General features: G+C 46.3%; 1 protein-coding gene across 4 annotated transcripts in view; it reads left to right on the top strand.

Moving 5' to 3' along the window:
• Nucleotides 1-4,370: 4,370 nt before the first annotated feature.
• Nucleotides 4,371-24,792, top strand: part of OSGIN2 (oxidative stress induced growth inhibitor family member 2) — a 160,056-nt gene continuing 139,634 nt past the window's right edge. Inside the window, exons 1-2 of one of the 4 annotated variants that reach the window (XM_078685596.1) lie at nt 4,371-4,560; nt 15,963-16,055. Coding sequence is in view for 1 of the 4 variants with exons in the window: in XM_078685595.1 (XP_078541721.1) it covers nt 17,028-17,053 (26 nt within the window). In the remaining 3 variants the exon portion in view is untranslated. Of the gene's footprint in view, nt 4,561-15,962; nt 16,063-16,984; nt 17,054-24,792 lie in introns of those variants that run through there. The other 3 variants (XM_078685597.1, XM_078685598.1, XM_078685595.1) reach the window with 3 other exon arrangements.

Below are 24,792 nucleotides of genomic sequence, written 5' to 3'. Positions count from 1 at the left end.
GATGTGTATTGGTGTTAGCTGATTTATTATTACTATTTTACAAATGCCAGTTTTAGAAGTACATATTTTTGTGTGCTATGTGTCTGGTCCTCTGCTAGGATGTGTATTAACTGTCTGGCTTTAGAGTGATGGGGGCTGGGGATGTGCAGTGGCTCCAGAGAGTCTGGATGAGTCAGCGCTAGGCTGAATAGGCCAGGTCTGCATTTGGAGTGGTGGGAGGAGTAGTACCTGTACCTGAATAGGGCTGTGCCTGCCATCCCCAGTGACGGCTCTGCCCCACTGTGGTATGTCTGGGGCCAGGGCCTACACTTACAATAGGGAGTGTTGTGCACTTGCAAAGTGCCCCCCAGAACTGGTTTGGACTGGGCTCAGACTCTGTGCCAGGGGGAGAACAAAGACATATGGTACTATAAGTACTGGGGCTGTGACCCTTGGTCTGTTGAACTTCGTGAACTTTTGAAACTTCAAGAACTGAACTGGCTACAGGCTGCCAGGAGGAACCGCCATGGGACTTGCTGAATCAGAGTGCTGACCTGCTGGATAGAAAGTATTGCCACTGTTATTTAGACCTTTTGTGCTGGCCTGCTGTGCCCTGTTGTCTGTAGCCCCAGTGAACTCCCAGGGCTGAGTGTCTTGCCCTGGGTGATGTGAAGCGGCGCGTGGAGAGCGTTGCGCTCCCCTGTGATTTGAGACAGCACATGAGGAGTGCTGGTCATGGCCTGGGACAGTGCTGTACCCCCCTATTGTTGCAGAGCACAAGGAGGGCGATGTCTGCCAGTCCCAGCGTTGGCCCAGGGAGGCGCATGAAGCGTTGCACTGTCTCCGCGTATCACGTGGTGAGCGCTCCAGTTTTCGCGGGCCTAGAGCCGCAGCCGAGGCTTTCAGTAGGATTCTGCAGGTTGCCAGGGCACAATGGAGGCGGCGCCGAGTGGGGAAGAGGCGCGTTGACCTCATCAACAGGGGCGGGCCAACCCTCTGAGGCCCTTCCGTCCTGTCACGCCCCCGGACTACCGGAGCTCAAGAGCTGACCCGAGTGGAGAGCCGACCAACAACCCAATGGTTGTACAGCCGCCGCAGCAGAAGACTTCGGGTCCAGGTCAGGAGACACCGTGGAGATGCTGAGTGACTGGCTATGGCAGAGTTGTGGCAGCGGGGCAAGTGGAACCACACGAGATGAAGGGAGACGCAGAGAGGGGTCTCTCCACCATGCAGGTAAGTCAGGCAGCTCTGGGGTACTAGCAGCAGTACCGCACGTGCCAGACTGCTGCACCGATTTCCCCTTATTACTCTTAGCTATGAGAGACCCAGGGAGGTCTTCCCCAAACCCGTTGCCAAGTAAGTGCTTTCCTCCCCATTAAATCGGCACCTACCTAGGGGGCATTCTGGTATTTGGGGCAGCTCAGGGTAAAACCTCGACGGAGGCCACCGCTCCTCGCGTTGAGCAAAGGAGGTCCGAATGGGATCGGAAATTACTGCATATCTTCTAATAGGGGTGCAAAGTACTCTGGTGAGCTGCATGTACAGTAAAAGAGGGGAGGTCCGATGTTGGCAGTTACTATATGGGGGAAATGGATTGTGCTAACCTAGTTCACTGCACAGTTATGCTATGCTCTAGTGTGAATATAAGTGGTATTTATGTACCTGTGATTTGCGTGATGTTTATGACAATGGCCCGATTGGCCTATTGGTTTATAGAACTGTAAAGTCATGACAAGGGCCAAGTGGCACAGTGATGTATGTGATTGTGTTCTAATGTGTTTTATGGATAATACAGAGGCTATTTTTATATAACCTTGTGTGGAGTTACTTTTGTGGTGTGCCTAGTGTATAGCTGCTGTGTGTGTTGCGCAAACGCTTTACACATTGCATCTGGGATAAGCCTGACTGTCTGCCAAGCTACCAAGGGGGTGAGCAGGATTTTCTTCAGCGTGTAACTCCCTTGCCCTGACTAGAGAGGTGGATTCTGCCTGGCATAGGCGCCAGCCCTAGCCAACCAGAAATCCCATTTCAAACACCCCTGTCTTGGGAGTCATAAAAACAGTGGCAGGAGCACATAGTAAGAACCTTTCTATGAGCCCCATACACATTCTCTAGTCACCGATTCACTTCTGCTCTTGAATATTTGAGCGCAGTGACATTGCAGCTACAACTACATCAGGGCAAAAGTCCTAAAAAACAGAAGTGAGGGGGGCTAACCAAGTTAGGTAGTATGCAGGTGACATCACGGCGAGTGACCACAAGTGGCATTACAGGAAATGACAACACAGGAAGTGGCGTACCACATGACTTTACAGGAAGTGATATCACAAGAAGTGACATCAGATGTTAAGACCTCAGACATGTGTTTAACAGGTCTATCATGAGTACCTTTGAGCGCATTAGGAGTATACATGCAAACACTAATGATTTAGACAAGACTACTCACCCTTGGGTAAGCTTACCATAAAATAATGTTGCCTTTTGTCAGCGTAAATCTTTCTTTACCGAGGACTGAACAAACTATCTTTGCCAGGCACAACTGTAAATAGGCAGCACATTTTCATCTAGATTAAATTGCTTTAGCTGCCTGAGCACGTAATGCCTACCTGACACACAGTAATGAAAGGCACGGAAATGTACTGCCTTGCGTTCATGCTTTAAAAAACAAAATAATTTTTAAAAAAAATGAATGAGTCAATGCAACCGGGATTTGTATGGCACTGTAAATGCCAAAATAGATTTAGCATCAGGGTTGTGCCAGTGAAGGACTGCAACCCCGATGCAAAATCTAAGCCTCAATTTATAAACAAAAAATGTAAACTCTACCACAAAGAAATTGGCAACAAATGACAGTAAATTGGTTCTCCTTAATTTGCTGCAAAGTCTGAATTGTAAAACAACTCATGGGGGTTAAGTCACCTACTGCAGAGATCCTTGGATTCCCAGTAAATCAGAGGAACTAATAATGGTAAGATTTGGTGGTGAATGCATTTGCTAGAAAGATCTGGATTTTGACGAGTGCCCATTTCGTCACAAAGTAGCATACAAGGCCAATATGTCTCCTGCAAAGCACATCATGTAACATGCAGAAGACAGATTTGTATTTTATGTAGTTAAGTGGGTTCCTGCTTGAAACACAGAGCAGTTCATTAATTGTAATCCTCCTAATATAGCACAGTGAGCTATAAAGGACGATATGCGACTCCTACAGCTTGTAACCAGCACTGTCTGATGTAACATATCCTGAACATTGATGTACAAACTTGCATTATTTATTGTCAATGTAATGAGTTTGTGAGATGTAAAGTGCTCTTACACAGAGCATTTTGATAAGAAGTGCTATAACAGAAATAATCAATAGTGGTATTTTAATTATTTTGTGTAATAACAGAAATAATCAATAGTGGTATTTTAATTATTTTGTGTAAAAACTGGGGCAGGCTAAAACATCTGACATGCTTACAGTGCATGCATATCCCTCATATACAGGGACTACAAGTCAAAAGTGTGCCTCTCTCTTAAATATGTGTGAAGTGCTAACCAGCTGTGTGCCTTTGTTTCCCCTTCACTGTATTAGCATTTAGGTGTGAGGATCCAGCCAAGGATAATTCAACAAAAGGATGCCGGATGGCCCCTTAAATTAAGCCTTTGTTATGGGCCCAGCGGGAGTCTACAATTGTAAATAGCCCTTTACCGCCTGCGAGTTGTTGCAGACACGTGCAGGCGCTGCTGAATGTGTCCGTGTGTCTGACAACGACAACAGGAAGAGTTCAGCATTTTACAGTGGGGCACAACTTCTTGGCGGGTTGGAAGGCGTCCACCTTGTGAAAATAGTGGGTGTACGCCGCCTACTTACGTGTACCCTGCGAGTTGTGCCCTGAACTACATTGTGTAGTTGTCTTCAGGTCTCCTTATCCACTTTCAGAAATGCCACACACTTTGGCTTACTCGCCACTATTTTCGCTAAAAATCTTTGGATACGCCGCGTACAGTGCTTTTTCTCACTACGCCCTTTCGAAGGTTCCTAGAGGGAGAAAGCAGTAAGTGCCGTGACCCCGAGGCACCGCTCCTCTTCTTTCGCTACCAGGCAGCAGGGATTGTTCCGGGAGATGGACGGTCCTTTATCCGCGGCCCTCCTGCTGATGTCACAAAGGCTCGCGCGTCGTACACTCGCGTGGGAGAGGGCCTCGCTCTAAGGCTGTGCGCGAGGGATGCGGCGGCCGCGGTGCTGAGGCAGGCTCTCGTGCGCAGCGCACACACTTCCTTCTTCTGAGACAAGTCTCGCGCCTTCCAATGCAGCCCAAGCACTTCCTTCCTCTTCCTCCGAGGTTGGCCCTCTAAGTGACTCCTCCCCCGCCTGAGGTCGGGCACTGCCTCTTCCTCTCCCTGACGTCTGCACCCCGCCCTCCGACAAGGCTGTGCAGTTTAAATCCCCCGGGTCGCCGCCTCCTGCGCTCGCAGATTTGCGCGGTGTGAAATATTGTGTAAACCCCAGCCGGCTCCTCCCCAGACATCAGACAGAAGCGCACTGATCCCGGTCCAGCGGCTGCGCTCCTCAGCATCACCACCTTGCAGCCCTCGGTGAGTACATGGGTGTCCTGCCGGGGGGGGGGGGACGCGCGGGTGGATCGTGTATGTGCAGCAGCGACTGTCGCGCGGGGCAAGGTGCAGGGCAAGTGCGCGCTGTGCGGCATTGAACCTGACGGTGACCATGAACCGGGATGCGCAGCAGTCAGGCCACGCGCTTCCATCTGCGCGGCGCGGAGGCAGGTGATGTTCTATGTGGATCTGGCTTGAGATAAGTAAGAATCATCGGATCCGCATGACGCTTTCTGTGCCTTCTTTTCTCCCCCAAGCACAAGGTGCTGACTGGGGGCTGTGAACTGAAACGTGAGGGAAGACGGGTCTGATGAATTGGAGCCGGCATACCTCTGACTGCATCGCTGCCCCGCGCATCTGCGTTCTCGGTCCCACGCTGCTTGCACGGAATTTTCATAATGTGGATGGAGGGTGCCCAGAAGATGCTGCAGCAAGAGAATTCCTTCTCACTGGCAGCATCAGTTGAGCATGCCTCCCGTGCATCAAGAGCTGGTGATGGCTCTCGATGCATTGCTGGTACAGCATCTATACTGTTCCTGTAACACGCTATGACTTCGCATCTCTTCTGTGGTGTCAGCGGGTCTTTGTCTAGCTCTCTTTAATTCTCTTGAAGTGTCCCACGGAAGCATCGGTTATCTATCACGGGGATCTGAAAACTAGACCGGCATTTTCCATATACGCCGTCGCCCTGGGTGAGAATACAAAGGAGAAGCTAGCTCATCTTTGTGTGGGGTTGTTGTGGCGTGGTTGTAAGGGGCTGGGGAGAAGTGAGAACTCGGTAGTAGCTGTGACTCCCAAAAGAACGCAAACGTTCCGTTGTATGCCTTTGTCGTTTAACCCAATGTACGTGCTCTTGTTAGAGTAGATGGTAAAAGCGCATCAGTAATTTAAAGCGCTTCCCTCCCGGGAATGCCGTCAGTGCACATTAACTGTGTGTGTGGATGTTCTAGTGATTTCCCGCGAACGCTTAAGAACCTGTTACGTTGCTAATTCACTGCTATGATGTAGCAACAGTTGATAACAAAACTTGTTACCCATCTATAATTCTATATATTTATGAAGTGCACTATCACCCAAAGTTATCTTAGGAGGTGTTCGACCCCAAAACATTTTGTTACGTGTCCCCACCTCGTCCACCCACAAAAAATGAAAACTTCGCACCCTGTTGAAACCCTGGCAGATCATCATATGTAACAGGAATGATACATAGAGGCAATAAACTCAACTCTACCCCCGTTATAAGTTGTAAAAAGTTGAAGTTAGTGTTCATTTAGTGTGGAAATCTGCACCAGACTCTCTAATTATTTTGAGAAATGATTAGTCTATGTAGAAATATGCTTTTGAAGTGAATAAACAAACAAAAATGCATAATTCCACCATTTTTCAATAACATTAGTCTGTGAAGAAGCATAATATGCAAGAGTATGACCAATCAGACCTGAAAACGTATGAACGTTTTTACCCATGTGAGGCGGGGTGGTACCTTTAAAGAGGCAGGGTTTTGTGCTTAGCACAGCCTGAGGCACTTTGTAATTTATTGCCCCCCCCTCCTTTTCAACACCCAAAACTAATCACCTAAGTTTGCGGTCGTTGTCCTGAGGAGATTTCACGCTCCATGAAGGACTTCGACTGAGCACGACCTCCAAACAATCAGCTGGAAACCAGCTCTCTGCCGAGTTTTCAGCTAATTATGTGTACACCGAGTGATACCAGCTCTCCTCCAAGTGATCTTGTGATGGGAGCTAAATATCAGGTGACACACGTTGGCACCATGTGAGTTGGAAAGTTTGGACCAATGAATATGGGGATAGGTTGAGAAATATCTGAACTTGGGGATTTCCAAATGTACTACTCGAAATGTTATTAAACCCCATTACTGCATATGTGTATGGAAGTCATACATTTACTATTGATAATATAGTAATATTTAACATCACCCTTAAATTCCAGCTAATGAATGTGAAGGTTTGCTGTTTAACTTGGTACAAGCCTAGGAGGACAAGTAAGTAGTGATTACTATAACCCTACTCTAGGGGAATAGTCGTTGTCCAATCAAGACTCAGATATGCTAGGGGATGTGGCTTAGCTACTGAAGATGACGGACGCTCCTACTTGATCTCCCGCACCCCTGCGCTAATTTATCCATCCTCATCCACGTAGAAATCGCAGCCCCCACTGTACTGCCTATTTCGGGTGTGGGGACTTGGCGTGCGGTTGCAGCACCTACTTGCAGTCTTATAGTGATGAGTATACCTGAGGGCTGACATTGAGGCTGCTCATGGCAGTGGGCTCTGAAGGGCCAAGTGGCAGATATAAGCCCGACTGCAGGCCCTGATGCAGACAGCAGCTAGAGTGGTTGCTGACCCCCTAGGTGGTTTGTTTGGTGGCTGGGTCGGGACACAGAAAGGGCCTTCCTCTTGGTGCGGACCTTGTGGCAGTGCGGGCTGCCGTTGTGTGTCGTTGCCCTGCCGGGTCAGTCACACTTGAGTGGGTTGCAGCCTACCCGGCCCTCTGCAATCATGAGAAGAGGTGGGGCATGGGGCCTGAGCAGCGGCGTGGATCTGAGGGGGGCGCTTGGTAGGGAGATGCCTGGCCATGGGCCCTGAAGCAGGTGATGCTTTGGGAAGACTGGAAAGGGCGCTGACCACCATAGGGTTGTTGAGTGGCCGTGTCAGGCCATGGCGAGGGCCTAACTCTGGCTGTCAGGCCCTGCATCGGCGTGGGGTGCAGTCTTTTCCCTGCCCTGTTGGGCCAGTCTCGCTGGAGTGGGCCGCGGCCTGCCCAAGCCTCCACATAAGGGCTGTGAGTTGAAGTGGAGCTTGGGATCTTGAGTTGCGGGGCGCGGTTGCCACAGGGGTGAGCTGCAGACCCGGGTGGGTGTCGATAGTTGCTTCTCCCCCCCCCCCCCGCGTCGCAAGATCTGCAGCTGTATTACGGTATTGGGCCACTGCGGTAGAGGATTAGGCCTTGGAAAAGTTTGCGGAGTGGAACTCCACAAAGTGACCCAAAAATTCCACCGCCATGTGCAGGAGCAAGAGGGCGCTGCTTCTTTCTGCCGTTGAGTAGATTTTCTTCCCGATCAGCAGCTTCCTCAACGTGAACAGATTGTTTCCAACACGAGCGGTCGTGACCACCCGCAACCACCTGGGTTCAGAAATCTTGTTGGGAGGTGGTTTAGCATTGGATTTTCGTCGCTCACGCTCACCAACTTAATGTTGACGAGAGTGAGCGAAGCAGAGTTTTTCGGTTCTCTGCGGGGTGGGGAAAACTCAGCAAACTCCATGAACGGAGCAGAGTTCACTGCCCAGGCCTAGAGAGGATGATAGGTGCTACACGTTGACTTGGGCCTGAGTCCACGGTGGTGAGTCACCCCTAGTATATCAGGATATGTGCAGAGGGGGGAGGTCCATCCACCTCAGAATACACTACAGCGGGCAGCATTGAGACTATGAGGCCGGGCTGGGTGGGCCCCTTCGCTTGGCTGTCGGGAGCTCCGCATCATGCATACTTGATTCGCCCGGTTCCCAGCACCTGCCTGAATCAGCCTGAAGCTCGGACAATAAGGCCAAGGGGAGACCGGTGCAGTGCACAGGTTGGATGCCTAAGCCTAGAGTGCACGGGTCAACTAATATGCCATGTGGGGTTTGAGCCTAGGGAAATTGACTTTCCTGTACCACACCATACTCATTTTGGTCCATTTCAGCGGGGTAGTGGGCTTGGTCAGAGCCATTGCCATTCACACCTCATGGGATCAGATTGCCAACTGGGCCGTTGGCTGGATTGACTGCACCTTCCTGCCCCTCCTGAAGGATCGGACACAGAGGCATTCTCCATGAGGGACACACTTGATGGTGAAAGACAAACAACCCGAACACAATTAGATGATGGACGGAGCGCTGAAACTTTTCAGACACTCACCCCCAGTCACTATTAGATTTGGGTTAAATCCATCATCGTTATTTAGCTTACTTCGCCTCCCCTGTTTAGACCCAGCCCTATGCTAATCCGTCTTGACCCTGCTCCTTATGAGAACAGTGCAGCCCGAACTGCCAAGCTTCCCTGTAAGGTAAAATTGACAAATTCACTAAAGCTGCTATTGTGGCGGGACGCCATCCTGGTGGGCTGATGGGATGGCCGGGGACCCCCACCGTATGTGTTCTCCATCCTCCAAGCCATCCAAGAACTCCGCTCTTCTGTCGAGGGGAAGATGGGGGCGCTCCATACCGACGTCTCGCTCATCGCAAAGGCCTCCGCAGCCCTGTTGAAAAAGTCCTCACTACTGAAACTTTAACTTCCGAGTCAAAGGACTCCTTGAAGACCAGGTCGAGCTGTGGCGAAGACTTTGCAGAGTACTGTGGCTAAACTAGTGGTGAGAGCCCAAGATGCTGAGCGTCCCTGCAGAACTAAGAATGTCAGTGTTGTAGGGGACCCTCAGGGGGCAGAAGGGCCCAGCGCAATCGCCTTCATCACTGCCTGGTTCCTGTCCTGGCTGCCACAGGACTCCGTCTCCTCGTGCTTTGTAGTGGAGCACGCCCATCAATCCCTGAATGAGCAGCACCCTTCCAGGACCCATTATTGTTTGCATATTGAACTACCCCGATCATGATGCCATACTGCAAGCCTCCCATGCACAATGCTGCTTCCACTGCAAATCCTCTTGGGTTATGATTTTCCTGGACTATACCCTGAGGGTCCAATAACCACGCCGTTCCTTTCAGGGCATCAAACAAGTACTATAGACTATGAACGTCAAATGCATCCTACTTTTTCCCACGACTCTCTTTTATTTGGAGGTAGATCTCTGTTCTTTGACACTCCTGAGGCAGCTTGGGAATGGGCAGAGGAGATGCCCAGATTGTAGAACAGGGTGTTGAAGAACACAGAATATTCCACCTCAGAGCAGGGGCTGCCTTGGAGGGGATACGAAGATGGGCACAGAAGAGGGGAGGCCGCTGGAGAGAGGGGACTACCGAGTTCTGCGACCATGGGGCCACCTCAGAGGCAGAGTCTTCACTGGCTATGGACCCTGAGCGGGCTCCCTCTCTTGTCCAGACCCTTCCTGACTTTGGGAACTTTGAGCCTCGCATACCCTTGTTAAACGTTTGCGATTCCTTCTAACTTTTATTTTGCAGCAGGCTGGCACCACTAAGTCACTTTTGGGCTTTCATGTCCCGCTCCTCACTTCAAGGGTAAGGTTTTTGTTTGGGAAATGTTGGACCAACAGTTCGGGGGAGTTATGGATAGGGGTGGGCAGAATTTGCGTCGTCGCGCTATGCAAAGCTCCGCGAAACAGTAGAAAATCTCCGCAAGCATGCAAAAGTTCCGCAAACATGCAGATTTGTTGGTTCCTCCCGTTCGTGATGCTTTATTCCTGTTCGCGAACACTGTTTGCATTCTCGTGGAGAAATATCTTGCGAACACGCATTATGAAAGCGCGAACAAGCAAAAAATTCCACAAAGCCGCGGAATTTTTGGCAATTCGCCGTTCTCCACGGAACGCGAAATTACCCAAGTTCCGCAAATTCCACGAGCGGAACGAATTTACCACCAAGGCCTAGTTATGGACTCCTGTGCACCGTGTTGGAAATGCAGAGACTTTGACAGGTACTTCTAGTTTTAGAAGTATAGGGTGGGGAAGAAGGAGTTTCTGTTTCAGGCTTTAGACTATATTGTTGTTTTTATTGTTTTTGTTTTACCCACACAACACGTCACACACACATCTCCTGGCTGTGTTCTCTGGCCTTGTCCCCCATGCGCAATGCCTAATGCACCATGCACCTTATTACCAGTGAACCCGGCCCCTGGGACCGTTTGTAATCCATGATGCTCTTCACTTGCAACGTGAATGGCTTACTTGAGAAGATTAAATGGGGTCTATCCTGAGGGCTGCTCACCAGGCTGCTCCGTGTATCCTGTTTTTCCAGGAAACTCACCTGTTTGGTAACAAATGTCCTTTTCTGGCCCAAAAGGGTTTCACAGGGATATTTCATTCAGCATTCCAAATGGGGTCTAAGGGAGTGGTCATACTCATGAAACAAGAAGTTTATCGGGTTTATATGAGCGTGGAAGCTGTTGATTAAAGGAATTCGGGATTCGTGAGCATTGGAGAGGTGGTCATAGTAGCAAGAGGGTACGCAGTGGAGAGGCGGCGGAGTTGAAGAGATTGAAGCCACCATAAGTGTATACGCAAAGAAGCAATTCGTTGCTCAGCGCTATTCAGATCAGAATCTACGAGTTCTTGAAATCCAAGATCATGTTTCAAATAGAAGACATTGGTCTCTACGAGCTGAACCCACGGAGTTATTACCGAAATGCATTGGGATTTGCAACAGCAACAATATTGTTTCAAAAAAGGATAACGGAAATATGTTTTGTACATTTATATGTGTTTTGATGTTTAGTTGACATGTTAATGTATTTGGTAATGAATTGAACTAGAAGGTTCAACAACAGAGGACTGTGTATCATTGAAAATGATTACAGAGCCAAAATTGAACTGTTGATTAATTGGTGCAAACAGATGTTTGCTATTCGCTGTGCGGGTAGGGTCAAGGGACGGTTGTCACTTGAAAATGTTTGTCCATACTCATGAAAAGGCACATACCAATTCTCAGAATTCTGACCTGGCTCGACCCTATAGGGAGATAGGTAGCCATCAATGGCCTTCTTCATGGGAAGCCTTTCTCCTTAATTAACATTTACGCTCCCACCCCTTTGACGGAGGCATTCACGCATGTCCTTCGCAGTGTTATCTTAGATTTCCTGGTGAGTCCCTTGATCCTGGGTGGGTGACATGAACTGCATGGCCTATAGACCAGTAGATCGCGCCTCTCGGATTTCGGGACACACACCACACATAACAGCACTGGCGCGCTTCACAGACACCATTGGTTTCCTGGATGCTTGGAGCTATTGCTATCCTGTGGAGAGGGGGTATACCTTCTTTTTCTGGGTCCACACAACCTTCTCTAGGCTGTATTACTACATCTTACCCTGGACCCAGGGGCACACAATATGTGTGGTCAACATTGGTGTGAGGGTTGTCTGATCATTCGCCAGTTGAACTGCTGATAGCCTCTGGATAGGGGGAGGCCCCCACCGGTCGTGCTTGAGTACCTAGACCCTAGCGTATGCTGACTTCAAAGTGTCTCTCCACAGGGTCTTCCAGGAATATTTCCACCATAATGTAGACTCGGTAGTCTCCCTGGGGACTCTGTGTGCTGCAATGAAGGTTACTCTGTGCATGTGTTATTCATAGCTACCACGCAGCGCACCACAACCGTGTAGACAGTGCAGTGTTGAAGATGGAGGCACAGCTCCACGGGCTCGAGGCTTAATACTTGGAAACTTCAGATCCGGCAATCTTTAGAGACTCGCTTCACATGAGATCGGTCTTATGCCAAACCCTACTAGGAGAGGTTGGTTTGGATGGCCACCTGGAGCCATATCTATCAGTGGGGAGATAAGGCTTACAAGACTCTAAATTGGCTTTGCTCAAGGTCAGCCTCTCGGACCCTATACTCTGTCTTGTCCAACCGGGGGAGCGGGTGATGAGGGGGATCAACATTTCACTCTGGCGTTTGCGGCTGACTGCAAGGCGGTATACACTTAATAGGAGGTGGAGAGCCCTTCGGCGGTGGAGGCATTTGTGCGAGACCTCCTGACCCAATCCCTCTGAGGATAGATGAGCCTTGGACCATGATATCCCAGTGGATGAGCTGGGGGCTGGGGGGAGTTGGGAGTGCTCAAGATTCTTTCCCCTGGCCCGGATGGGTTCCCTGCTGAGTTCCACATAGCCACTGGGGCACTTTCTGGTCCTCATCTGCTGGGGATCTTTCGAGAGGCCCTGAGGGGCAAACCACAACCTTTAAACCTTAGAACGGTGGACATCGTGGTTATACCAAAACTCCATCAGCCTTCAGACCACTGCGACTCATACTGGCCAAATTCCCTTTTGAAAAGAGAGGTCAAGGTGAGGGCCAAGGCTTTGGCAGACCGTTTGATTGAGGTCATTAACACAGTAGTCCAACCACAGTAATCTCATGCCCGGGAGATCTGTGCAGCATAATATTAGGAGGGTATGTAATGCGGTTGCTTTGTCTAGATGCTGTCATGCAGACAGCGCTTTGCTGCAGGTAGACTTCCGCAAGGCTTTGGACTCGGTCAGGTGGCTGTTTATAGTCTTTCCTCCTGGCTAAAATCAGTTTTGGATCCCGATTTGTCAGCTATGTGAAACTGCTCTATACAGAACACTTTGCCCAGGTGAGGGTGGGTGGGGCTGTTTCTCTGCACTTTTGGAATGAACAGGGGACAAGGAAGGGATGTCCGCTCTCATCACTATTTGCCCTAACCATTGAGCTCCTGGCTGTTAGGACCAGGTTGGATGCACATCTGCAGGGCTTTGACTATTGTCCCGGGGCCGAGAAGAGAATAGCCCTGTATGAAGATGATGTGCTTATTTTCCTGATGGATCTCCCGCAGTCGGGACAGCGTGCGCTCCTAATGCTGAAACATTTTGGAGACTTTGCGGGGCTCCAAATACACCCTGGTAAATCCTCAGTGTATGTGAACTCGCAGTTCACCATCAGGGATCCAGGTATTTGGGAGTATATATACCACTGATGAGACCCAAGCTTAGGAGATGGACTTACAGCCCCAAACGAGCAAGTTGACTGATTTTTAATTCTGGGAGACGCTCCCCTTTTCCCTCTTGGGTAGGTCAGCTATTTTTAGAATGGTGATGGTACCGCATTTAATATACCAGCTTCAGGACTTCCCCTTTACCACTTCGAAGTCTTTATTCTCACGCATAGACTCACTACTGCGGGGCTTCCTTTGGCCCTGAATCGCCCTCACCAAGTGTTGCAAATCTACCTACGATGGTGGCATCGCTACTCCAGACATGCAGTCTTATTACAGGGCGGCCCAGCTGACTGTTCTGAATGAATGGTGGTTCAAATAGTTTGCAGACATGGCAGAGGTGTGGGCGTTGGGGACATAGGCGCTCATCCATTTACTATATAGGGGTGAGGTTCCCCAGGGGCTCCCCCGGCCACAGCGGTGTTTCCTTGCAAAGTCATCCATGAGCGAGACAGGATGGATCAACCGAGAGTACACCCCTATATGGGCCAGTATGGCCCTTCGCCAGGTAGTTGGACTACCGGGGTTTCGGAGCTGGAACATTAATTGTATCTCCCGATTGGGGGCACTACTCAAGGGGACTTCATTAAAAATGTTTGCGCCTGTAGGAAGAGTTCCAACTCCACAACACTCAAGTTTTTAAATATCTCCAGGTCTGCCATGCTCTCACGCCACACCTAGCTCGTCTGGAGGAGATTCCACTGTTTACCTCCCTGGAGGGTACGGCATTGCTTACAAACATTACAGAACTCAAGATCTCTGCCATATACAGGTCCCTAATTAATAATGCCCCAGACACCTGTGGGTCCCTTCGAGAGACTTAGAGCTTTGACTTGGGCCCCATGGAGGATGGAGACTTGAGGGAGGCGCTGGCCGCTCCTAGAGAGAAAGCCATCACTTCTCAGTACTACCTCATTCAGCTGCATTACCTGCAGAGAGTGTACTATACAAGGGAGAGGCTCTGGAAGAGGGGGCTGATTGCATCCATGACATACCTGCACTGCCTGGTGGACCTGGGAGAATTCTTACAGTCTGGCGCAGCCCTGTCCTGATGCTGTTTTGGTGGGAGTTTTTGACTGTTCAGAGGGAGTATTGGCACAGGTGTTGCCACCGTCCCTCAGACGTGCTTTGCTTCATATTTCTGACAATGTCGATGGAAACTGGTATCCGTGGTTGCTGCTGTGGCTGGGCCTGGTATAGCCAAGCGGAACATCACTCAGGCCTGGAAAGATACCAGTGCTCCTTCACTGGAGAGGTGAAAGGGGCGTTAAGACAACTTCATAGGTTTGGAACGCCCCATTTATATAGTCCAGGGTTGCCCCCAGAGGAATTATAAAATCTAGAAGTGGGTGGCTTATCGCTGGATTCACTTTGAGCCATGCCACGGGAGTCGCCTGAGACAGAATCGAACCTTCATTGCATGAATAGAACTTCCAAGGGGTTAAGGCAGGAGGGGCGGGCCGATGTGGGGCACCACACACGAGGTGTTTCACCCATGATATGGTGTTATTAGTGGGTGCCTTGTCCGTATTTTTGGTTCGACCACCCCAGTCAAGTGATTTAATAACTCTTGTCCTTATTGGTAACAAAGCAATACCTGTAGACTTCCATGCTCTGTATGTGTATTGATTTCTATGTCACTGTTGTTTGTGGTGGCCGTATATCGATGTTTGGTTTTTGTAGTTTAAAAAACCTAATAAAACGTCTTTGAAAAAAAAATTAAAGACTCACATATGCTAGTGACCTGTACTTGAGGATCCAGACTTCATTATCAGGAAGGGCAGCACTTGCAGAGTGCAGAAACAAGTGTACTAGAGAAATCCCTGTGAACAACCACATTGTAGTAATGAATCAACTCCCTCTTTGTGAAAGAGTACAGTCAGTTCGCAATAGGGGGATGCTCAGCGCTCATTGTAAGCTAATTCTTACTTACTGAAACAGGCCTTACACACTGAAAAAAAGACATGTACTTACCCTTTTTTCAGTAATTTGGTGCCACTACTATCTGGTGCCCAATGGCTCTGGCCTTACCATATGTTATGGAAGCACTGTCCCTGCATACAGCTTAAAGATTCCTGCAGGGGATTTTTAACATTCAGCCCCGCCTGTCAATAACACTTCCCTCCTGCAAAGTTTCTTGTTCTTGGAACACTTAAATTCCATAGCACCCTGATGGAAAATAAATGCATTATTGTGCAGGTGCAGGTAGCCCCCAAGTGAAACCCTCAGTTCTGGGAATTGTGTAAAATGGCAAATAATTAGAATTTTCACAAAACACTTTAAAACATTCTTTTTACGCAGCTGTGGTATTGTGGTGCAGATTGTGTTCTCTCCAAGATGCAGATCTCGTACCATCATTATTCTTTCTAGAACCTTTGGAGATAATGTTATGGGTTGAATATGTGTGGGCAGCTAGTTAATGGATAGCTGGAGCAGGGAGAAGAGGTGGATGGAGTTTCTTTATTGGAGCTAAACTTAAACTCGCCTTGGAGTCATAGTTTCATTTGAACTGTCGGTCTTTCAAGAGGAGTTTCAACGCTGGTATCTGGTGAATTCCATGAAAGTTGCTTTGTAAAAACAGAGAAGGTTACTGAAGTTTCACCTGCAAATAGAAAGACTTCCACAGGCAGGGCTCTAGCCACATGAAACATCTGTCTACAAGCGATTTGATTTTTGAATGCATAGGAGATTATGATTGTTGGATCTGAGACGCCTGAGGGGTGCATTTCTTATTTGTTTTGCAGGTACGCAGATGCTGAGCCATTTGAAGGGAAGACAGACGGTCTTGAAGGTGATCTGGTCTCCTTGACTGAAAGTCGGTGGAGAATTCTGCAGGGGTGAGTGGTGCGTTGACTATTGCTCATGCTAAAGGTGAGGTGTACAGTGGGTTTTCGAAGTCTATTGAATTGGTAGGATGGGAGGCCAAGGTAGAGTGAGTTGCAATAATGAGTTTGTAAGCGGTACTAACCACTTTAGCCTGGCGAGTTTTGTGTATGAGTGGAAGAGGTTTTTAATAAGTTTTAGTCGGTGGAAGGAACCCAAGCACCAGTCTGAAAGCTAAGGATGAGATCAATGGCCTGAAGAGTGTCTTGGTTTCTAGTGCTGGTTCTTATGGGCAACACTTATCTGAAGACAGTGGGGTGAGGACTCGTGCTAGTTGTCTTTTCTCAGCAGTTTGGATGTTGTAAAACCAGGAGTTCGGTCTTTCAGCTTTTAGATTATGGGTGTTTTAAAACATCCATATTTAAATTGTCTTTAGACCTCTGGAGACGACATTGAATTGATTCTACGCCCCAGTTACTCTCAGGTAGATTTGCCTGACATCTGCATAAGAGGGTGTTTGGAGATCGAAGGTGCAGGTGAGTTCCATGAGAGACTTTATAGAAAGAGGAAGGAGAACAGAGGGGACCCTTGGGGAGCTCTGTAAGTTACGGGATAGGATAGGGAAGCGGTTTCTTCCACTCCGGCAACTTGAGAGAGGCCCGCAAGAATGAGAAAGGATTTGAATTACAGAATGGATTGGTCAGAGACTTGAGCTGCTGACATCAAACAAATAAGCCTGATGAGTGGGCCTTCATCTATACATTTGAAGGATGCCACCGCAAATATTTAGGAGGGGGGTTTCTGTCCCTTTTTGGGTTTAAACGTCGACTGGATGGAGTCAAGAATGTTGTTGGATTCAAGGTAGATCTGGAGCACGATGTTGTGAGAGAAACTGTTGTTGTTTGAGGAGAGTTTTTCTTCAGGTGCTGTTTTGAATATTTCAGAGTTACGTTTGTCTTGGAGTGGAGTAAAAGAAGGAGAGTGAAATGAATTTGTATGCTGCAAGTTGGAGGTAAGACAGAATGATGATGAGATCAAAAGAAAAGGAAGATGCTAAGGTTGGAAATTTGTAGGCCATGTAGTGTATACTATAGTGTTGTAGTGTCTAATCACTGACTCTTGTCATGCAGAGGGGTGGTGGTAGTAATATCCTGGCTGGACCTGTGGCATGTGTCATTAATTTCCTTTAAGGAGGTGCTAGAATTGTCTACAAGCTGGAAGTTGAAAACTCCAGCGAGCAGGAAGTTGTTAGGCATGAGAAAAACGTTAGAAGAGTCAAAAATTCTTTGATGTAGCTGTGTGCTTATCAACAGGGACCATAGCATTATAAGAATTTTAATGGAGGTGCCAGAAGTCGGTGGTAGGCAATGATGAGGAAATCAAAGATGTTTCTTCTAGAGATGGTGACTAGTTCACTCAGATATAATAGCTACACCACTGTGTGTTGGGGCAAGGTGTTTGAAGGTAGGATGGGATGAGTCACATTTCCACAATGAAAAGGAAGTGAATGGCCTGGTCTGTAGATAGTGGGTGTACTTAGTAGCAGCGTTGGCATTGATGAGGCAACATTAACATCGGAAGCATGTTTTTGTACATTGACTTATGAAGGGCAGAGTCATGCATTAACATTGCCTCATGAATTGGGGTTGAGTATGTCAACTGTTTGAAGGGTATTTTCCAAGGTCTTGTTGATGGCGAAGTAGCTTGACTTCAAGTAGTTAGTGAATAGAAAGGCATATCTAACTAGGTAGATAGTGCAGGCTGTGGTTGTAGGGTTCAGGGATCTGGGTACAGGTCCAGGATTTTGCAGGCCCACCAGGAAGATGTGTTTAGCAAATTTCGACCTGTGCAACAACACACCCAGGCTGTATGTCCTAAGAAATCTTCTTAATGGATTTGAATCGATGGCGAGCCGCAAGAAACTACGGCCTGTATGAGCTTGCAAGGAAGTGCTGTCCGAAAGTTTGAAGGCAAGTTGGCCATTTCTGCCCAGGATTCCAAAACCTCTTGCTTTCCTTGCTCAGGGTTGGGCTTGGGGAGGCTCTCTCAGTGGCAAATAGGTACAAAACTGCTGATTTATGTTTTGGACATCAATTCACCAAAATGCGAAAGTGGTATCACACACCCATTGACCTTAATGGCATCATAAGAAGTGACATCAGGTGACCTTTGAACATGAATTTCCCCCCAAAAAAGTTATGTCACATGACTTTAACCCTGATGACATGACAATAATTGCCATTGCTAAAGTTCCACAATACCTGCATGACTAACATAACAATACAGAAGGCTTGGCAGTCTGGCACACTGCAAACTGGTAAAACTTGGATTAAGTTCTGCAAACAGTTGAAACAGGTGTGTCATAGGGAATCACAGATTAAGAGGTAATATAACAACACAACACAGACAAATGTCTACTTTAGATACTGCCTTGATTAGGGTAGTTTCCGGATCTTTTAAAGTACTGGGGTGTAACATTTGCTCTGATTTGTAGTGAGCAAGTGAGCTAGACTTCTTGGAGGAGATGTGAAGTTCTCCCTTCCTGAGAAAATTTTTAAACAAATGTGATCAAGTAGTGCATTTTAAAGCCCAATTCTCATGTAAATGTGCTAAAACGGCGTAGACTGTGAAAGGGCCCTCATTAAATATTCAAGTCCTTTCAATGAAACCTGATGCTTCCCAGGATCTGAACCTAATAATTTCCAAATGTACTATGGGTGCTCCCATATGTCAAAAAGTACCTCCATTCTGCCAGGGTCAGCATTTTGTCACTGATGCCTCAAATGCCCTGAGTACCCCTTTATTCCAAAGTGATATACAATGTTTGCGTTAATGGTATCCATATACCACGGGTGAGCGTTATGTCAAAAATGACCTCTGTATATCAGACCATGCATTTTGTCCCCTCCCATATGCCACTGTTGTTCTACCTTATGCTGAGTATTACTTCTAATGTGCTACCACCGGCATTTTGGCACAGAAGTTCGATATGTCAAGATCTCATCAAGTATGCCAGCATTTTTTTCACGTGTGTGCCACATGTGAATAATTAATTCTAATAAGCCTTCACCAGAAATGTACTATGGGTGTCCATTATGCCACAAAATTCCTCCAGTATGGCAGAGAAATCGTGCAGAGTTTGACAAATGATAGGAATTGCCTTGTGTTCAAGTCGGCAAATATCGTTTTTTTATTTGTATAGCACTTTCTGATTCTTGTGAAGCCGTAGTAAGCACTTTTGATTTCTGTTTATATCCTGTCTTACGTTATAAAAAATATACGTGTGGATCCCTAACTGTGCCCCTCCATTTTTAATTGGTTAAAATTGGTTATTTTCAATTTTAAATGTACATTATAAAATAAATATGTACGTCAAAGTCTTTGCGGACCTGTGTGTAAAATCCACTAATACTGTTTTGCACAGTATTGTTCATGTTGTTCGACTGGCAAAGAGTCAATACACTGCTGTATTGTATTGCATCACATACTTGCAGCCAGATAGTTAAAGAAGGTATACACGTGACCTTTTCACTAACTCGGTGAGCTGGAAAAGGCCCTTGCTTTATGACGTCAAAAGGGGATGGTCAAGGGAAGATGTAGTTCGAGAAGTGAATGGTGACACTCTTCTGGGTGTCCTTGTGCTTTCTGATGCATGGCCTGTGTTGTAGGTGACTGAAGTGGCATCTCTTCAAAGAAATACAGGAATCTTAGAAGGTAAAAAGATTTATTGTACATCAAAGGTGTTCCCAATTATCAACCAGTTTGAAAAATAAACACGTTTATTGGTTGATACACGTCATTTAAAAACATCTTTGTTACATGCTTTTGTTGGCATCTCGCCATCGGTAGTTTATATTTCGTGCAAGCAATTTTGTAATTTCATTCTCTTTCAGTGGTGTGTGGCAGTCTTCGAACACCCACTGCGGAACAGGTCAGGTGAGGTAGTTTCTTGAAAATCAGAACGCTTGAAGTACTGAAGGGATTTACTCGTAGAATCAAGAACGGCTAACGTTACAGATTATATTTTGTTATATTTGAAAATATAGCTGAGGTCAATGCATTTTCAGCTCAGAATCATTTAAAAAAGTTGTTGCACTGTTGGGTGGCAATATGTTGTTAATGTGCAAAAGTAACCCCCTCTTTTAGATGGACGTGCTTTCTTTTGTGCCAAGAATGGGCCAAATCAAAGTAAGTCTTTAACTTGACTAAAGTTGGCATTTTCTTGATTCACTGGCTCTTAGACATCCATCTCATAGGCCGAAGAGACCAAACTTCTTTTATGTGCTCTGGCTAAAGTACAACAGTGTGGTAGTGAATCTCCCTCTGGTAGTGAGGGTTGATTGTTTCTTTAGCCACTTGTGTGGGTGGAGGCTGGGGTATCAGGCACGTAATTCAATAAGATCAAGAAATTGGGTCTAGGAAAGGCAACCTGTTTAAGAAAAAGCCATCGAAGTAGTTGAGCTCCTCCGAGAGTCCCCTCGAGACTCTTGACAAGCCCCTTCTTTGTTTGCACTTTAGTGAACAGTTGTTCACTTAAGGATGCACCTGTACTCCCAATGTTCTCGAGGCCAAGTGTTCAGTCCTGATTTCTGTGAAAGCATTAGATTTCAGCTTGTGGTGTTTGAATGGGCATGTTTGCTCTGACATTATGGCTGGAATTAAAATACCACTCTTCTCTCCATGGCAGTATTAGAAGGAAGGACTTCTTGTCCTGTAGGGGCACTTTCCAATTCCAAAGAGACTAACAAAACAAAATAGAAATGAATTCAGATTTTAGTGTTAAATGACCCAATATGATACGTCTGAAGGAAGGATACCTTTTTATCTGGCATTTAATAAATACATTGATATTTTTTTACAGAAGATGCTATAAACCTACTAGGAAAACATAATAGAAAAGAGTTAAACCAAAAATCATAGGATCATTATTATCTTTCAAATGCAACTTTGCAAAAAATAAATCCAGATGAACAACGTGAACCTGGCAAAATGAATAGACTAGGGACATTGTTTGAAATCCTTTAGGTATTGAGAGAGAACATATGATATGAATCAACTAAAAATAACCTATTTTGCCAGAAACACATTGTAACCTAGCTATTTAAGTCTTTGTCTAACCTTTCCATCGTATCTATTCTGCTGTCTATTGTGGTGGCGCCTTGAACAGTTCTGGAAAAACATGCACCTTACGGATGCTCAACCATTGATAAATAAACAACTAAAATGTGGATAAGTCATAGGTTGATGAGGGCGGTGTTACTTTGTGCCTTAAGTAAGGAATGGATATAGAGTTGTGTAGTGCAATGTTCAAAGTTAGGAAGAAACGAGATTCAAACAAAGAATGTATAAAAATATGTCTAAGGTAACAAAGATGATGATGGTGTATTAAAGCTGCACATCATAAAGTTATGGTAGGGTGTGCTGTCTGAGAAAAAGTGAGATGAAATATAGTCCTAGAGAAGCATTAACAGATGGGAGAAAGCTGTTAGAAAATCAGAAATTTGATGCCTTGAAAAGAAAGAAGTGGACATATTGTCCTGCTTTTCTAGAGATGATAATGACAAAAGTGGGAAATAGCAGAGATATGAGTATGAGATGGGAACAGCGGCCACTTAGGATAAAGGAAGAAAACAACTCCTTATTCACACTTTTGTTTTCTCATTCAGTTATACTCCCATTTTTTCCGACTAGCACTTTGTCTGCATTATCCTTTAAAAACGAGTGAGTATGCTTTTAATTTTAAAAGAAATGTGTGTTCTGTATGCTATACATACGTGTATGACTGGTGGCAGAATAAAAGATGAAAATGCAGGCCACTTAATTTATGACAGTTATATAAAATATTCTCTTATACTACTCTAGAGATCATCCTCATAAAATCTGTTCTGGGGAGCAATCCCTGACATGGTCTATATGGTCGTTATAGTCTACAAAATGGTTCAGTCGGATAACACCTAATTCCTTTAAACTTACAGTCTTTGTACAATGATTTAACAATAAGCTTTACTTTTCGAACAAACACACACCACGATTTTATTGGGAAAAAAAAGCATATATTTTTCTTTTTTTATATTTCTTTCTAAGAAAGGACTGCCATACAATAAAAGGATGAGAGATTAATAAGTGACTGTTGTGACATGAAGTGAAAAAGTGAAGAAACAAAACAACATAAATAACAGAAGGAAAAATAATATATTGAAATCTCTGTCCTAGTATATATTTCCAGTGATAACCCGAAACGTAATTTTTTTTATGGTTACACTGTTTGTGGACATGAGAGAACAACACATCAACGTTTAGACTCAAATTTCTGTATTATAGGGACATCACATAGGGTCTTCTTCAGGACAAAAGGAATAGTGACAGCCGAGTCGTAATGAAGTGGACTCCTCCAATCATGGATGGAGTGCAAACTGTATGAACTTGTCAAAGCATCGTCAATTGGCTGGAATGGCTTCCTCCCATGAGTGGGGCTTGGGTTGTTTACTCCCCAAAGGGGTATCTAATCAGAAGTGTCAACAAGTATTCAATGGCGTAACCTCCAAATGGTAGGGGAGTCCGGTCTAGATATGTTCCGGGCAAAACGAGTGAAGCAGTTCCCCTTGCTATGCCGCTATGTGACCAGGCAAAGACATTGCACCAATGATGAATAATGAAAGGTTTTTAAACTGTTTTTTTAGCTAACATTCTAACATATACGAAAAGTGATGGATGGAATGCTTGAATTAACCTCAGCCACTGGTAATTACTTGGGACCGCATTTCAGTCTATTGTTATTTTGCACACCATGCCACCGCAGTTTGGACCCGGCCATATGCAAATCAGTCTTGACCGTGCTAAATGGGAATAGTCCAGCCCAAACTGCCAGGCCAGGTTCTCCCTGACCCACAGGATAACCCACCTGGGGGGACCGGTTTTGCCCCAGTTGGGGCTCATCAGCCAGATATAGCCTGATCCTGTGGCACAGTGTGCACAGGACCCATGTCTGGGAATACCTGTCCCTCATAGGGCAACACACTAAAGTATACAAAAAGTGATAGATGGAATATTTGAATCAATCTCAGCCACTGGTAATTACTTTGAGCCAGATCCCAGTTCATTGTTAATTTGCACACCATGCCACCTCAGTTTGAACCCCCCAACCATATGCAAATCATTATTGACCCTGCACCAATGGGGATATTCCAGCCCGAGCTGCCAGGCCAGGTCCTCCCTGCACCAGAATACAAGCAACCTTGGGCCAGTTTCACCCTTTTCTAAAATGAGCATCTATTTCGCATTCTGGGACTTTTGAGCCCATTCTGTACCTTATAATGGGAAAATTGGGCTAATATGTTGAGAACAATGGCTCTTAGCTAAAAGGCAGAGCTATAGACAGCGTAAGCTTTTCCGGAAAGCTAAAACGTGTTAGACAAAGCAAAGCAGCTCAGCCACAAGCCTTGCCATATGTATCCCACATGAAATTTACGGGGATGCGAAGTTGCTTAGTTTTTTTCCTCACGTACTACACATAATTGTCCTGAGAGCTGTGGGTAGTGTGTGTGCTAGGCACAATTATGAGGCTTCCAGGTGAAAATCAGGAATTTTGTGTTGGTTCTCATTTCAAGATGACAATTTTCACCTAATTTTACTGTATAACCTCAGGGCTAAAGTTCCTTACATATCTGACTTTGTGACAAGGAAACGTGGTTCTTTATCCACCTATTTGCGATCTACCGTAACATTTGGCTTGTGTGATAAAAAAAATACACAAGGTCTAATATCCATACCAGTTATTGTACTGCTCCTCTTTTCTGCAATGTACAGTTTTGGAACACCCTATTGATAGTGCGCCCACAGTAACAACCTTGCATCATGATGCACTGCTCTTTGTAATCCGAGAAGTGTGTGTTGTTTGGCGCCTGACTGGTGCTATGATGCTCTTTCTAACCATAAATTTACTACAAAGTGGTTTCTCTTTAAACACGCACCTCCATGCGCCTAGTCACCTGAGAGGTGCTGCTATGTTCTGCTTGCTGTCAGACATGCTCTGCTCTCATACTTGTATGCTTTTTGTCATCCGGTGGCTATGCGCCATTCGTCAGGTGGCATGTGATAATGTCCTGCTTGTTGTCAAAATACTGTTTTCAGGAAAGACATTGTCATTAAATGCTTTGATGACGTACAGCATCTTTGGTGGTGAAAACAGAAATTTTGTTGGCAAACAGGACAGTAGCACAATTTGTAAAACAAACATTATTGAAGCAACCATCTGAAGACATACCGCACAGAAATCTGTTTAAAAGCAAATAACACTGCAATGACTGTCTAATACCTGCCTGGTGATAAACAGCCTGGGGGCATTTGGCTGTGGTTTCAAAGCCCAGACATACTAACCTGATGAAAAACAGTGAAACGGAACCTTTCTTTTGAAAAACAGTGAGAAACAGTGGTTCATGTCCATGTCAGGGCACGAGTCCTAAAAAGAGAAGTGGGGGGACACTGTCACCGGAAGTGACGGCAAGACTGGAAGTGACGTCACGAAAGGTGCGCTCCGATCTGGTCCCAGAGGGGCCAAAGAGTGAAGTTCAGCTCTTTGGCACGGGGGACGGCGTCCCCCCGGTAAAATAAGTGGGGGGACGCCGTCCACCCGCGTAGTACCCCGACTCGAGCCCTGGTCCATGTACACTCAAACCTCTGCTTGTATGGGCCAATAGAGAGGTGTGGCATATTCTGCGTGAGGTCACCAGTGGGGTCCTGCCTGCTGGAAAA

Source organism: Lissotriton helveticus, chromosome 4_1 (assembly GCF_964261635.1).
Source record: "Lissotriton helveticus chromosome 4_1, aLisHel1.1, whole genome shotgun sequence".
Classification (NCBI taxonomy): Eukaryota; Metazoa; Chordata; class Amphibia; order Caudata; family Salamandridae; genus Lissotriton; species Lissotriton helveticus.
The sequence above is the reverse complement of the archived record's forward strand: the minus strand, read 5'-3'. Positions and strand labels throughout refer to the sequence as shown.